At 38.5% G+C, this 17,331-nt stretch overlaps 1 protein-coding gene across 4 annotated transcripts in view; it reads left to right on the forward strand.

The window, feature by feature from the left end:
• Positions 1-683: 683 nt before the first annotated feature.
• The window catches only part of TNS3 (tensin 3), a 378,141-nt gene continuing 361,493 nt past the window's right edge, over positions 684-17,331 (forward strand). For 2 of the 4 annotated variants that reach the window (XM_031957264.1, XM_031957267.1), the window contains exon 1: positions 684-780. Coding sequence is in view for 1 of the 4 variants with exons in the window: in XM_031957260.1 (XP_031813120.1) it covers positions 857-928 (72 nt within the window). In the remaining 3 variants the exon portion in view is untranslated. Of the gene's footprint in view, positions 929-1,314; positions 1,375-17,331 lie in introns of those variants that run through there. The other 2 variants (XM_031957260.1, XM_031957270.1) reach the window with 2 other exon arrangements.

Below are 17,331 nucleotides of genomic sequence, written 5' to 3' on the forward strand. Positions count from 1 at the left end.
AGGGAACCTATATTGGTGTTTGTGTCGATGTCCTTAGCTGGGTGCAGATTCTATCTTTCCCACTCAAGACCTGTGTTATCATAGGACTTACAGTAACTTCCTGGGCCTTAATTTTCTTATCTGTAAACTTAAAAGGCTGGATTTCCAAGCCTTTCCTACTTCTAAACCTGCACCTTTTCAGAACTGTGTCCATTGCACGATTGGTGCTTAGAGCAGCAAATAAAACCAGCCTTTCCGTGCGGGAAAATCTGGGCTCTTCCCGCAGGTTTCTCGGAACATTTTCAAGTTTTTGGCGTTGCTGCCCCTGACGAAGACGCAGCGGCGCTGAGGGGACTTCTCCCTTCTGGGAGAGCCGTCGGGACTCCGGCCGCTTCTCACTCCTTTATCCGGAGTGGCCCCGGGACTCAGAGAGGCTCCTGAGAGCCAGCCTCGGGGTGGGGGAGTGAGACCGGCTATTGGCGGGGGCTTCGGCGCTCCCGGCGTGCTGGGCTCCGAGCGCCGCGGCCGCTTCTGCCGCAGCTGCTCCCCGCTCCCAAGGCCGCGGTGATCACCGCGGCTCCCCGCCGCCACCCCCAGGGGGAACGGGAGAGTCGCTCGCTCGCTGCGCGGCGGCGGCCCGAAGAAAAGCCGCGCTCGGTGGCTTCGCTCCAGCCCGCCTCCCTCCTGCCGCCCTCCGCCCCCACCCCCTCCTTGGGGCGGCCGCTTCCTCCCGGGCTGCGCGGCTTTCCTGTAGCTGGGCGGCGCTGCCGCTGGGAGCAGGCGAGGCCGGCGGGCAGAAAGGTAAAGGCTGCCGCCCGGGCAGCGCGTTCGCAGCGGAGTGAGCGGGCGGGAACGGTGCGCCGAGGAGCGGCTCCCCATGCCGTGCAGCCGGCTCTCTTTGTTCTGTGCGCCGGAGGAGGGACGCGCGTACGCTTTTAGCCTCGGGACGGTCGGTATAACCCGGCGCTCTGCGCGGGGAGAAGTTTCTTCCGCGGCTCGCTGTGTGTGTGTGTGTGAGTGTGTGAGCTTGTGAGTGTGTCTGCGCGCGTGCCTTTCTCTCCCTACGTCGCTTTCTCTAAGAAGGTAAATAACATCTACGAGGGCGAAGGTCATTTACTTATCGCCGGGTTCGTTCTGGGAGCAAAGCTCGTTCTCAGACTTGGCGCTGGGACGTGTCTCTGTCTGCTAGGAAATCTGCTGTCATAGGGGGTAGGATGCCCTTCCACCGCACTCCGCCCCCGCCGTAACTGCGGGAAATGTGTTTCCCTCCTCTTTGGTGGCTTCTGCGCTCGTGGCTGGGAAAGTCTTGTCTAGAACGGAGCCCACTCCCCGGACGCCCTCCTCGCTCCGCCTGCTCCGCCAGCTCCGGATTCGGTGTTTGAGAGCTGCTCCCAGGTATTCTTTCTCGAGAGCGGGCATTTCCGCGTCCTGCAAGTGGACGTCGTGGACTTCGGTCGGGTTTGGAGGAAGGGAACACGTTTGGAGAGGGCGCGTTATTTTCATTCAATGGCGAGTCAGAGGCTCTGGAAGTGTGATTCTTGAGTGAAAGTTGGCGGAGGGTGGGCGCCTGAAGGGCTTCAGCTTAGATAACTTGTTCCCTTCTTGGAGGTGGTGATGTCAGGTGTTTGTCAGCGGCGGAGGCGAACACCGCACCATTTTAGAAAATCAGTGTCAACTTGGCTTGAACTGGGTTACCTTTTGGCCCCGTTCCCCAGGAGGGAAACGGAGCAGTCTGCTCTGTAACTTATTTACGCGTTGTGGAGGTTTGATCGGAGAATCCCCTAGAGATCATTGCTAGATTGATGTAAAAACTTTGGCTTTTTGGATGTTGCCAAAGCAGTTTATTCCACACCAATTTTCTTTTTTTTTATCATCTTCGACTCCAGTTTGACATCAAAATAATAATCATAATAATAGCAATAATAGTGTAGGGAAGATTTGGTTAGAGAAGCCCTTAGAAATCATTCCTAAACTTAATGTAATGAAACTTTGGCTTTTTGGATGTTGCCAAAGCAGTTTATTCCACACCAAATATTTTTTTTAATTTATCATCCTCTGCTCCAGTTTGACATCATCATCATCATCATCATAGTGTGCAGTGTGTAAAGCTCCCATAAAGTTCATGCTCAGTGACTGCTGCTTGTTGACTGCAATAAAAGTTCATAGACTTTATGCTTGTGGTGCTTGGAAGTATGTGGTGTTTGAAACCATAACCAATAGCCATGTCAGGAGCTGACCTGTGACTCTCAGACACGTGTACAAAATGTATGTAGGTGACTTGGAGTTTATGTTTATCATTCTGCTTAATTAGTGCTCATATTTAAGGAGGATTGAAATAAATCTGGAAGTTATCTAGAATTATGACAGACTTGCCATTTCGTAAGATTGTGGTCACTATTGTACTTTGTAATATTTGAATTGTCCTCCCCCCAATTCTTGTGAATGCTATTTTTTTTCCCCGGGAAACTGCACGAACACCCATCTTCCTTCCTTCCTTCCTTCCTTCTTTCTTTCTTTCTTTCTTTCTTTCTTTCTTTCTTTCTTTCTTTCTTTCTTTCTTTCTTTCTTTTTCTTTCTTTCTTTCTTTCTTTCTTTTTTTCTTTCTTTCTTTCTTTCTTTCTTTCTTTCTTTCTTTCTTTCTTTCTTTCTTTCTTTCTTTCTTTCTTTCTTTCTTTATTTATTTAATAGCCTTTTATTTATAGGATATATGCATGGGTAACTTTACAGCATTAACAATTGCCAAACCTCTTGTTCCAATTTTTCACCTTTATAGGATATATGCATGGGTAACTTTACAGCATTAACAATTGCCAAACCTCTTGTTCCAATTTTTCACCTCTTACCCCCCACCCCCTCCCCCAGATGGCAGGATGACCAGTGGATGTTAAGTACATTAAAATATAAATTAGATACACGATAAGTATACATGACCAAAACGTTATTTTGCTGTACAAAAAGAGTCAGACTCTGAAATATTGTACAATTAGCTTGTGAAGGAAATCAAAAATGCAGGTGGGCATAAATATAGGGATTGGGAATTCAATGTAATGGTTTTTAGTCATCTCCCAGAGTTGGACACCCATCTTCTATGAAATTAGTATTTGGAGATGAATCAAACTTTTGAGCTTCTTCTAAGTGTTCAGTTCCAAAAGTTAGTTCCAATAGAATGTTAGCTCCTTGAAGGCACTCTGTTCTTAAAACAATGTTTTGATAATAACAAATAAATAACATTTACATAGTTCTCACTTTGTGCCAACAGCTACAGTTATTATCTCTCAAGATCCTTATAACCCTGGGAATTAGGTACTATTTACTGCCCATTTTTCAGATGAGGAAACTGAAAGAGCAAATAAGAGACTTGCCCAGGTTGCACAATTAGGAAATGTCTGAGGCAAATCCAATGCTACTTATATACTTCAGAGTAGCCATCTGGTGTACCATAGTAGGTACAGTAATAAACGCTTGTAGAATGAATGAAAAAAATACTGAGTTCTGTGGTTGTATCAGAAGGGGTGGATACAGAAGAAACCGAGCCTTTTGTAAAAAACCTTTCCCTGATTCCATCCTTATACTAATGTCTTTTACCTACATTATGTCCAGTTTGTCCTGTATCTGTCTTGTTTATACGTGGTTGGTATGTGGTTTCCCCATTAGTTTTTGAATTCTTTGGATTCAAGGGACAATCTTTTACTATTCTTCCTACCTTGGGTGGTAGTACAGTACCTCGCACATAATAGGAAATTAGTAAATGTTTGAGATTACTAACTTGATTTGAAGTAATCTCACAAGAAACTTATGGCATATTTGAGCTAATAGAGTGGAATAGGAGGAAAGTAGAGTTTCAGTCTTGGTCATGACACTAGCAGACTCAATCTCTCTGAGGTTCAGATTCCTCTTCTGTAATATGGAATGGTATTATTTTCACTGCTTGACTAACAGAATTTTTTCAAGGAGAATGCTTTTTAAGTGTTAAAAAATACAAAGGAATTTTGAATTAATATTCGTTTGGTACATTGTGGGCCACAGACAAATGTTAGAATGATTTATCTTTTAAAAACTGGAGCAAAAATTGGCTTCAGGATCAATACACAGAGATTCTCCAGAACTGACAAAATACTGCTTTTATGCATATTTCTTCTCTGAATAGAAATTTTTTTTCCTCTTCTTCTTCATAAGCATGATAGATTTCTCCTGATCAAGGTCAGGGTGATGAAGGTACTTCATGGCCTAACAGATGAATTCTTGTTGAAAGCTTCAATCCCACCCAACCCTGAAAACAAAGAATCTGCAGAAAATTATTAACTCCTGAATGTAAGATGACATGCAGTTGAAAATAGCAATTGTGTTCCTTTACTGTGTCCTTGGACAGAAAGTGCCTTAGATTTGGAATGGGGGTGGAGGAGATGACTCAGTTGTGAATTCCAGATTCACCTGTGTGAACCAGGTTACGTTACTTCATCCTTCTGGGACTCCCTTCACTCCCAAAGGGAAGACTTTTAAGATCTTTTTTCTCTAATTGTTGTTCTTATATGGAACTATTATTTCTTTACATTTGAAAAAGAGCCATTCTTTTTAGTTCTCTTTGCGGTTAGTAAAGGTTAAGAAGTATATCTGGATTTCATTGGATGCTGTGAACAGTCTGTGAAAAGAAAAGTGGAAAACAGGATAGCATAAGACTGTGAGAGAAGATGTGATACAGAGAAATGAGAAAGATACTGAATATGATTGTGCTTTCAAGAAATGTCATAGGTAACTTGTTTATCAAGCTCTTTATCATTAGCTGACAGCTACATCATATGTAGTTGATAAAAATCTCTTCTGACAATTTCTCATAATTTTGGTTACCTAAGGATAAGTAAATCTTCTGAAGATATACATGTCTCCATTTCCCACTTTATTCAATAACGTAGCCATTAGAGATTCCAAAGGAAAGAGTCGTAATGTCATCAGATAATATTATATTATTGCTATGATATGCTTTATTAGGTCAACAGACATGAAAGATCTAAGATTTGCCTTTTCCTCGTTTCATCAGAGAACTTGAATTTTGCTTTTCAGTGTCTGACTATTTACGACCTCATTTGAGGTTTTCTTGGCAAATATACAGGAGTAGTTTGCCATCTTTTTATAAATGATAAATGGGAGCAAATAGAGTTGTGACTTACCTAGGCCACATAGCTAGTAAGGAAGACTCCCATTTTGTCACTCTACTGTACCATTAGCTGCCCAAACCTGTACAGATGATGATGTAAAATCTTTCAGGAGTCAGGTGGCCACATCGGTGAATGTGTAATGGGGTAGATCAACTTCCATAAGTAAGAGGGTGAAAAAAGTTGATCATTTTCACATAAAGACTATCTTTTATCCAGCTAGGTTTTATTGTCATATTTAATTGCATCATTCTGAGTCCTTTAGCAATTCAAAAGTATGTTAGAGTTCCCCATACCTGACTTCAAATTTTCTTCTTACAGTTTGGTGACTTTGGGCAAGTCACTTAAACTTTGTCTGCCCAAGTTTCCTCATCTGTAAAATGTATAATGTAAAAATAGTACTTCCCTCCCAGGACTATTATGAAGATCAAATAAGATACTTGGGAAGTACTTTAGAAGCCTTAACATTTCATAAATAGCATAAAAATAGCTATCTATTATTGTTATTTCTGAGTCTTTTAAGAATGCATGACCTAAGGGAATGAGCCCTTTTCACTATCCAGAGCTGAAAATGGAGAAAGTATGGCAAACCAATGAAGTGTTGAATTTGAAATCAGCAAGACTTGAGTTGAAATCCTTACTTAAGAAGGATTAACTTAACTTCTCTAAATTTCACTTTCCTTTTCTGCGAAATAGTGGAATGATAATGGGACCTACTTCAAATGGTTGTTGTGAAAGTCAAATGAGAAAGTCATATGTTAAGCTTTTTGCAACAGTTATTTTTGCTATGGTTGCTCAGTCATGTTGGATTTTCTGTGACTCCATTTGGGGTTTTCTTGGCAAAAATATTGGAATAGCTTGCCATTTCCATCTTCCACTCCTTTTCCAAATGAGGAAACTGAGTTCACGGACTTACCCAGGCTCATACAGCTCGGAAGAGTCTGAGTCTGGATTTGAACTCTTGAAGATGACTCCAATACCCGTGCCACTTAATTGCTCTATTATGTAGAATGCTGATTTCAGTTTGTTTTAACATTCTGGATCTAGCTTTAGTTACTTTAAAATAAATACTAGATATCAACTTGTTTACTAGTGCTTTCTTAAAAAAAAAAATCCAGATATCAGTTTTTTTACTTGTTTTTTTTTTCCCCCTAATAAAAGTGGATTGCAAATTTTTCTCCCCATTTACTTAATTTCCATTTACCTCTTGGTTTTTGAAGAATAAGAGGAAACTATTGCATATTCGGTCTCAGTCTCTGGAAACCTTTCAACTTTGGCATGGGGAGGGAAGATGAGGAGGAGTGCTGCTAAACCAATTGTCACAAAATCCCAATGCACTTTAATGCTCAAGTACTTTTATTTTTCTGGAGAGCTCCTTCTATTTCCATCTGGATTTATTTATTTCTATTTTAGACACAATTCTTGAAGGAATTCACATTTTATTTTATACCAAGGGGGGAAAAAGAGATTTCTGGAGTTTTCTCTGAGATGCAAATAAACCTCCTTGAATTCTTTTGTGCCAATTGATGATTCACTCTTTTTCCTCTGGTCCTGTACTGGCTCTTCCTTCAGATCTGTGTACTGGACTTGGGGATAGCGGAAGAGCACCAGAAATTTGGAGAGGTTTAAGCCCAGCTTACTTGAACTTGGTTAGTGGGGTGATTCTAGAATTTTAATTTTAATGAAGAACTGGGATACTACTAAAAGTAGGCTTTTAATACTTTTTGTAACTTTGTGAAATTCACTTTCTGTTTGTTACTTAATATTTATTTCCTTGTAATTATTAATGCTAAAAAGCACTTAGAGCATCAGAACAGGAAGTGTGCTTGTTTCAGAGAAACCTGGGGAGTAGATGCATAGGGATTTTAGTCAGATAGATGGTTCAGTGAATGTAGCACCATGTTGGAGTCAGGAAAACCTGGGTTCAAATTCGGCTAAGACATATACTAGATGTGTGACCCTGGGTAGGTCACTTAACTTGTTTGCCTCAGTTTCCTCATCTGTAAAAGGATATGGAGAAGGAAATGAAAACCTCCAGTGTCATCACCAAGAAAATCCCCAATGGGGTCACTTAGAGTTGGATTGAACAACAACAAGGACTTTAAAGCATTGAACAGAACAACGGCAGGGACTTAGCAGGTTAGAGTTGAAAGACATTTCAAAGGCTATTATGTGCATCTCTCATTTTACAGATAAAATTCAAAAAGAAGTAAAAATTCCTCACTGTGATTGGGCAAACTGAAACTCAGAAGTGGTCAAATCAGGGGAGAAAGTCTGAGAGTCTAAGATTTAAACTCAATTCCTTTTGGATTGGTGCTTATCTTGTTCTTCATCACACTGCAATAGTGTGGTACTAATTTTAACTGTTATGGGGACCTGGATGAGATCAATTGGGAAACACAATAATAGCAGTGAATCAAGAGAGAGAACCTAGACCAACCAATAGGAGTTCTTTTATAGAATACCAGCTTGTTTACCTAGTTTTCCAATTGGGATGTCATGAAACCATTGCTTTTTACTTTCACTCTCTAGTCCTTAAAAATCTAGGGCTTGGCTCATATGGATGTCCCCTACTAGGTTCTTGCTGTGTCCTGATTCTAGTTTTCCCTAGTTTTCCTCTCCTGCCATTCTTCCTGTCTTATCGGCTGAACTTAGATAATAGTAAACCTCAGGTCAATAAATTATAGAGACAATTTTCTTTCCCAGATTTTTGTTCCACTAATCTCCCTCCATACTTTCCCTTATTTTCAGATGTGCTCACTTCTGTTGGGGTGGGGGGCAAGGGACAGGGAAGGGATGGGGAGAAAGGAGGGGATTGATGACATTAGTTTAAAACAAAACACCTTAAAAAGTCTCTGTAACCAATATGGTTATTCAAGCCAATGCCCATATCAGCCCATAGAAGATTAGAAGAGAGGTTTATTTGTTTAAATTAGTAATATTTCCTGGATTGGGAAGGAGAGAACTGTTGCATTTGCAAATGAAGGTTATATAAGGTTATATAAAAACAAAAGATAACTTAAAAAAAAAAAAGAAGGCAATAAGGTTTCTAGAATCCAGTAATAAAATAAAACAACAACTAGATCTACCCAAGGGAAAAGACACATGAATAGTAAAAGCATACCAGTGTAGCTTGGGCTTTTTAGGGTAAGTGCAAGAGCAGTTGTCCTAAAGGGCATCATTGAATAATTGATACTTTTTTTTTGAAGTATAGATCTAGAACTGGGAAGGACCCTACAAGCAATCTTCCATGGTCTGGTTCAGTTGGAAGAACACTATGTCAGGAATCCAAGGGACTACTTTTACATTCTAGTTTTGCTACTTAATGTCTGTGATAAGTAATTTATTTTCCTCAAGTCTAAGATAAGTGTGTTGGCCTAGATAGAACAGGGCTTCTTAAACTTTTTCCACTCACAACACTTTTCATCCTGAGAAATTTTTACACGATCCCAGGTATATAGGTATATAAAATAGGTATACAAATCAAACATTTACTGATAACAAATCATAATTTCATGGTTCCCACATTCAGTTATAAGACCTCATATGGGGTCATGGTCCACAGATTAAAAAACTGGGGGCTAAATTACTTGTTAAGATTCCCTCTAGCCCTAGATCTATAATTTCAAGATTTTTTTTTCATTAAAAAAAAAGTTATTTTTGTCAATGAAGAAAAGTCTATTTTTCTTTCTCTCTTTTTCCCTTTTCCCATTGAGAAAAAAAGAATAACAAACCCTTTGTAACAAAACAAATTCTTGGCGATTTAGAGTATTTTTTATATGGGTATTGGTGATAGTTTGGATTTCTTTGTTAGAAAAATTGCCTGTTTGTAGGCTGATCCCTCCTTTTTTTATATGTAAGCCTAGAGAGAGATCACACAACTTATTATGATCAGCTAATAAGCAAGAGGTATTAGATTCTCTCTAATCTCTAACTACCAACTCTAACATTTTTTTCTGCATTTCTTCTGATTCCAAAAATTAAATTGTATTTATTATTCTTTTTTAAAATGCATTTTGATAACAATTTCATTCAAAATTATAAAATGATTATTAAATAATTTAAAAAGTAATAAAATTTATTTTCCAATATATAAATGAAAAAATTAAATAAATCTTTGAGAATGTTAGAAAAACAATAATTTAATTTGTGTATCTGTTCCAAGACTACATTACCAACATACTTGGTAATGTAGTCTTGGAACAGATACATATATCCCTCTCAGTAGTACCCTGTTTCTCACCACTTCTAATAGTCTTTCTAGGAATGCTCTTATGGGTCTATGTGTTCCTGGTTACCTTCTGTAAGTGGATCTTTTATACATGAAAGTATATACTATGTAATGCCATCTCTAGAAGCATTTATTCAGTGCTACGAATTGCTCTGGGGAAGTTTGTGGATACCAAAAACCAAACCAACCATTAAAAAAAATCTCTATCATTATATTCTACTGAGGAATATAACTAACCAGATGAATAAATACAAGATAATTTGAGGAAGATCAAAGAGAATTCTAACAAGTAAGAGTCTCAAAATAGCATCTTACCTCAAAACTGGAGGAAGATGAATATTCAAAGGAATACCATCCCAGGTATCCTAGGCAGATTGTTTGAAGACATATAAGTGGGGAATAGGATATCTCCTATAGACAACAGCAAGCTGATCATTTGACAGGAACAAAGTACATGAAGAGAAGTAATGTGAACTGAGGCAGTGCTTTGTTGGTACTTTGTCAATCCTTTATAGTCTAACCCTTTTAAAATGAAAGAGGAAAAAAAATGAACATCCAAGAGTTATTGTCACTTGTCCAAAGGTTCATTGAGCCAAGTTTTGAAAGGTCCTCCAAATTCATCACCCTTCCATTACACAATTTAATAATTTAATCCCGAGCAAGTCATTTGGCCTCTGTAAAATTGATATAGTAACAGCTATCATTTAAAGGGTTGTAGTGAAGATCAAATTAGAAAATGTGTATAAAAGCCTTTATATAAAATGGGTGCTATTGTTATATATGATCTATAGTCATACATGCTAAGGAGTTATGTTGCTCAAGTTATGTCTGCCAACAGAGGTAGCATCTTGAAAGCTTAGCTGTATAGGATATGGCATGATAAGTTATACAGGGCTCAAACCTCTAATTTAACTATGGCAAAGTTATGTAATGGTTGTTACTAATATCTTTTGGAGAAAGTCATAATGGTGATGGGGTTGACTTGAAATCAACTTTTTCGATTGCAAGCCTTTGTGAGTTGGTCCAGCAGTGTCTGTAACTGAGTCTGTATCCCAAAGAGATCATAAAAGAAAGAAAAGGAGCTATATGTGCAAAAATATTTGTAGCAGCTCTTTTTGTAGTGATAAGGAACTGGAAATTGAATGGATATCCATCAGTTGGGGAATGGCTGAATAAGTTATAATAAATGAAGGTCAATGGAATATTATTGTTCTATAAGAAATGATGAGTAGGCTAATTTCAGGAAAGCCTGAAAAGACTGATCTAAGTGAGTATAATCAAGAGAACATTATACAGCTACAAGATTATATGATGATTAGCTATAGTAGATTTGATTATTTTTTTTAAAATGAGGTGATCAAAAGCAGTTCCAATAGACTTGTGATGGAAAGAGCCATCATCATCAAGAGAAAGAACAAGGAAGACAGTATGTATCGAAGCAAAGTATTTTCACCTTGTTTTTGTTGGCTTGGTTTTTTTTTTTCCTCTTTTTTTTTTTTTTTTTTTTAACCTGATCTGATTTTTCTTGTGCAGCATGACAAATATGGAAATATGTTTAGAAGAACTGCACATGTTTAACCTATAGTGGATTACTTGTCAGGGTAGAGGGAGGGAGAAAAATTTGGAACACAAGATTTTGCAAAGATGAATGTTGAAAACTATCTTTGCTTGTATTTGAACAAATAAAAAGCTATTATTTTAAAAAAGAGAGAGGATTTGTGAGTTGGAAGGTATCTCTTAACTGTCCTATAGTCTAACCTATTACATGAAAAGAATCTTCATCACCTACTTGGACACATACCAAGTAGACATCCAATCTTTCTTCTTAAAGACTTCCAAAGAGGGTTAGCCCTGTACCCTGCCTCTCCAGGCTGCCCATCTCCCTTTGAGATAACTCTCATTGTTAGGAAATTTTTCCTGTTATCAAATCTAAATTGATTATAGCCAAATTGATTCCATTTCCAGAGTAGAAATGCCCCCATTTCTACCCTGAAGGATCATATTTACCTAGCTTTTAACCACTCTTCCATATGACTTCAGTTACTTGGAGGCAGCTATCAAATATTTCCAGCTTTCAGATATTTAGAGACAGCTATCATGACACTCCTATCCCCTAAACATCTATAGTTTATCTCCCCATATCAGCATTATTCAGAACCAGGGATTCATCAGAGGCTTTTATCTTTTGTATTTGACCATCCAAAGCTCTCTTCCTCTCTCAGATTTTAACATTTCCAAGGTGGGGATCAAGAAGTTCTCTCAATCCATTTCCACTGTTCTCATATTTTGGGAACTCTTTAACTGTAAGGCTTTTCTTCCAAGATAACCTATATATATCTTCTTGTACATAATTGTTTGCATACTGTCTCAATTTGACTGATAACTCCTTGATGCCAGGGATTGGTTTTTTCTCAATTTTTTCCCCCTGTAATGGGGACTGTTGATTTGTGACTTAAGAGAATGTCTGAGAAAACATTTTAGACTGTTTCTTCATCAGAAGAACCCATAAACCCATTGACCAATACCTCTATCACAGGAAATTTTGATCCATCCCTTCATATCTCCCCTGGCCCACAGACTAATAAACGCTTCATCAAAGCAATTTTATCTTCTGTTACAGCACAGGTAGCTCTTTGCTTTGGAGCTGGGACTCCCATCACAAGAAGACCTATAAAATATATAGGAAAAGGCCCACAGAAAAAGGATCTTCCTGCTTCCTAGGAATTTTCTAGTGCCATACCTGTCATGGATTCTCATGGCTTTAGTCAAAAAAATGTAGCAAACATTGCCCCAGGTGTACTAGTGGCTTGTCTTTAAGGTTTTAGGAGTAGTAGGTAGCAGAGTTGGGAGGAGAAAATCAGCCCTTTATTAGCAAATCCTGGCAGATTATCCAGTTGATATGAAAAAAATCTGGGGCAACTAAATGGATAGAGCACCAGACCTAGAGTAGGAAAGACATCCTCCTGAATTCAGATTTGACCCGAGTTGAAGAAGGCAATGGTAAAACCCCTATTATTTTTCTGCCAAGAAAACCCGAAAGGGGACTACAAAGTCAGACCCAACTGAAAAACAGTGACCAAACCACCAAAAAATACCAAGTCCAACCTATAATGCTCATTGGCTGAGTATTAGCTAGCTGTTACCTTGACCGAGCCATTTAATCTGTCAGCTCAGTGGTAAAAAGAAGATATAATTTTCACACCTACTTCAAAAGGTTATAGTGAGGGGCAGATGAGATAACACTAAATCACTGTGAGTTTGGTAAATGCTTTGTAAATTTTTAAATGTTTTGTAAATTAATTTTTATATTTCTGGACAACCTTCTAATGCAGCCCTGTGCTATTAGTTAGCACTTCATAAATATTAATTGAAGTCTGAGATGATAATGATGAAAAGAATTGGATTGTTCGGGGAGATGCTAATTCTGCTACCGTGGCTGAGTCCTTTCCTGCCAGGAAGTAGTTTGACTGTGTCTTCTCACCCCCAGTCCAGTCCTATGAGTATTTTTGCTTAGCTTGATGATTGTGTACAATGGGGAATGTGAATCTGGTTGAAAATATTCCTGCTTAGTTGAGAAGGAATTCTTTTTTTCAAGAGAGTAAAATTAAAATGCATTAGGGAAAAGTCAAAGGTATGAGAGTTTTGGCCCTAGCAAGTGCTATTAAGTGAGGTCTGCAATCTTTTACAATCTTTTACAGGCCCAGCACTAGGTACTGGGAGGGTGTTATTTCACACCTGGGGATTTAGGGCTCCCTCCCTTTTTTCATTCTTTCCCTGTAACACTTCAATAGTGTGTGGCCTTTTCATGGAGAGCTTTAAAATAAATGCAGCAAGCCAGCATCTGGACATCCAGAGTAAACATTAAGTTGGGTGCTTGTTCTATTAAAGAGTGGGAGTGGAGGTATGTACATATTATCTCAGTGGGGCTAGAATTTGGGGCTGGGGGGAGGAGCTGCTCTTTGCAGGATATTTCCCCCTTCCTCAGTGATAATGCGTAAGAGGACTATAGTTTATTTATGCGGCTCATATTTTCTGCTTGTTCCACCCCTACAGTATACATTTCACTGCAGGGCCTGCTTCTCTCTGGTTCCTTTGGGCCTAGTTCCTAAGACTGCTTGAAAACTGGGCTGGCATATTGTCAGTTTTGGGGACAGATTAGTGACCAGGCCTGGATTCCCCTCACCCCCCCTTTTCTTTGGATGCTTAATGCAATCACACTGAATTTCCATCGCCCCAGGGGCCCATTTGGAGAGCTCTGTTGCTGCTGGTGATCTGAGGGAAGGCCAGCCCTTGGCTTGCTGGCCACCTCTTCCCCATTCTTTGGCCCAGCTATCTGATTACCTGCCGGCTTACATTTGAGGAGATAACAGGATTGAGGTAATGAATTGCTAGAGGCTGGAGGTGACAGAATGATTTGTTGTGATAATCTATGGGACAGGTGTGTTTCTAGTTCACCTTCCCTGGAAAGGTTCTGAAGGGGGGCTCTAGTCAGGTGGCTTGTGCTAGAGGAAAGGGGGCAGGTTTGCTTTCTGATTTTAAACTGCATATACATGCCTCTGGCTGGTGGGGGATGGGGGTTACTGGGGTTCTGTCTAAAGGAGATTTAATCCATTTAGGAATGTTCTCCTGTCTTGGGGTGGGAGGAGAAAATTCAGCATTGTTTAGAGGGGAGAAGTTTGAACTGAAATTTACATGAACCCAAGTTTTTTCCTTTTCCTCTATCTTTGTTAACTCATCCTGTGTATTGGTTGTTTTCATTTCCTGAGGCAAGAGATGGGTTTTGAGCCTTTGGGGTAATAACTGGGCCCTCAGGGAGGAAAAAAGAGGAAGAGGAGAAAGCTTCTTACCAAGATGTTTTGACAGATTGTGTAACATGCAATGATTAATAGAATAAGAAAGGAAGATTGTTTTTCATTTTAAAAAATGCCTTCAGGGTTATTTGGTTTATTTTCAATTAAAAGGAACTGATTTTGTTTCTGGAGAGTGTTTTTAATTTGGATAAATGGTTCAATCTGGGAACCACATGCCAGAACTTATGATCTAAGAATGTAATTTTATTCAGAGTTTCCTCCATGACCATTCTACCTGAAGAGCAGTAAACTCTAGTGATTTCATGGAAACCATGTTAAATGCACGTGACCTGTATTGGCTTTTAGATAGAGCCTTTTCTTTAAATTTTACTATTTAGCAGCTTTGAATTTCCAGGAAGGCCAAAAAAAAGTACATATGGTAAAAAAGAATCAAAATGTCTGAAGATTACTTTGGTTAATTTTTACTCATTAAAAGTATATCCTTCTGGGGGGGGGAAGGGCAGGAGAAAATTGGGAACTCAAAGTTTTAAAAAATGAATGTAAAAAAAACTTTTATGTTTCATTGGGAAATATTTAGTGAAATAAATAATGTGTGTACGTGTATTTTAAGAAAGATATATCTGCACTTAGTTGCCAAAAAAATGCAGGCCAGAACTTTTTATGGAAGGTAGACTGGACAGTGAAATTGCCTTTTTTTTTTTTTTTTTTTTTGGCTAGCCAGGAATTTTGAAAATTCTGAATTTATTCCTTCATAACAACTATTGGAAGCATCCCTGAAGAGTTTAATTGAATTTTTTTAAGCAGTAAAGGAGGAAAATAAACAAGACAAATGGCGATGTAAACTTTGCAGAAACAATCTACCTCTAACTGGGTTTCTATTATCTACTATGTTGCTTGGAAGGTACTCATCTTCACATTAATCTCAAATGATACCAAATGATGATTAAATTTAACAACAACAAAAGGGAATTATACTTGGTTTTAGTATACATTTTTATTCTTGATGACTTTAATACTTTAAATCCATATAGCTTTTATTTTTATATTTTCACAGGTTTTTGTAATGTATTTGATTACAGATTTGTTTGACAACTTTCTATACAGTACCAGCTTGGGGACTGTGGAAGCGCATGATTAGATAGGCAGAGTTCATAGTGCTGGTGGAACCCTTAATGTGATATAGAAGTGTGGAAAACTGGAATGGACATTCTGGTCCAGCGCAGTTGGAGGCAAGAATGGATTATTCAGCTGGTACAAAAAAATCTAGAGCAGCTAGATGACATAGTGAGTGAATAGAGTGCTGGGCCAGGAGTCTGAGATACTTATTTCCTGAGTTCAAATTTGGTCTGAGACACTAACTAGCTATGTGAAGCTGGGCAAGTTACTTTAGGATTTTTGCCTCAATTTTCTCAAACCTGGAGAAGAAAATGGCAAACCATTCCATTGTCATTGCCAAGATAATCCCAAATGGATTTTGGAAGAGTTGGAAAAGATTTAAATGCTTGACATAAAAAAATCTCAAAAAACTGTTAAACAGTTCAGTGAATTAGGGCCAAGAAACTTTAGTAGAGGTGGTATCAGGGTCAAAACCAGAAATTCACCCTGAAGTCCTAGTTGGGGGAAAGGAGACAGAAGGTCCTGGATTCTGATCTCAAGATCAAGATTACTGCTGAGTGTAATCTAAAGAGATGAGCTAGACAAGGAGAACTAGTTTAATTTATGATTAGGGCTGCGTGGACACAGGCAAGTTCGAAGTATAGTGAAACACTAGATAGCTTTGCTTTCTAGATTCCAAACCCTCATCATCTGGTAAGGTCCCTATTTCACCATCCCCTTCATAAACTTCTACAGAATTTATAAAATTGAGGGCATCTGGGGAATTCACAATATTTTGATTTATTTAATTAATGAAACTCAAAAGATAAAGGCTTCATTTGCAAAGAGATAAAAATCTGTCCTTCATTCCAATCACTCCTCTTCCTACAGGCTAGGGACACATAACATCTTTTTTAAGAAAGACAATGTACTGTATTGGGTATATGTTTTTTCCTTTTTCTTTATTTACTTAAGTTGGTTTCTTATACCCAGAGTCCCTAGGGACTGGGATATGAATTGAATTTTAGAGTTGCAAAGGAATGGTCCTTCCCTTTCTGATTTTGCTGGGCCACAGCATACCTGAAGAAGTTAAAATATTTGTTTGATCCAGTATTTATGCACTGGCAATATACAACAATACAGTGATAAACAATTTTTAAATTTATAAATAAGTATAACATGTTCTTTGCCTTCAGAAAGCTTATCTGCAAAAATATGGTTGTACTAGAGTGGAAGGTGTATGAAACCTTGAAGATGCTCTCATTTTAACTTTGTCATTCTACTTTAGTACCAGGAACAGTGTATTGCTTACACTAGGGGCTTAATTATTTATTGAATTGGTCAAAATAGTGATGAGATTTGAAGCAATAAGAATAAATAAAGTTTCAGATGAATGACTATAAGCTTAGTGTCAGGGTCACAGAGCTGGGGGTGGAGGGGTAAGGGAAGATGTATGAGAAGCAGGGAGATAAGTGTGAACACTCATGGGGAAGGAAGTCAGCAAAATTAAATTGTGAAGTGTATAATAAGACAATTAGGGAGTTTAATGAAGGAGCAAGAGAAGGGGAAGTGGTGATAGTGTCATACTGGCAGGTAATCAAGAACTAAGAAAAGTACATTGAATTAGGAATAAAGTAGGCTTTGGAAACATTCATGAGAATAATTTTAAGATGATGGAGGGTAGGATTTGGGGAGAGTTTAAAGAAGAGAATGAACACTAAATAGGAAGTGAAATCTGTGAGTGTAGATTGCATTTTTGAGTAGTTGGCAGTAGAAAGAATAGATTTTAGATAGGAGTTATCTCAGACAATAAATGGGAGAAGAAACAACCATATTTTTATATAACATTTTATTTCAGTGCTTCAAAGCATCCATCATTTCCTTAATGTCAGGAGTTGTCCCAATGATACAGTTCTTAAGCCACTGACATTTAACTTCCTATAAATTATCCATAAAGGAGCCACTCTCTGTGCTATATACCTGCCCCTAGCTCTTTTCCTATTAAAAGGGTATCAGGATGGCCTTCAAATTCCTCACACTTGTTACATGAATGATTTGCTCTCCA

This window comes from Sarcophilus harrisii, chromosome 1 (genome assembly GCF_902635505.1).
Source record: "Sarcophilus harrisii chromosome 1, mSarHar1.11, whole genome shotgun sequence".
Lineage (NCBI taxonomy): Eukaryota > Metazoa > Chordata > Mammalia > Dasyuromorphia > Dasyuridae > Sarcophilus > Sarcophilus harrisii.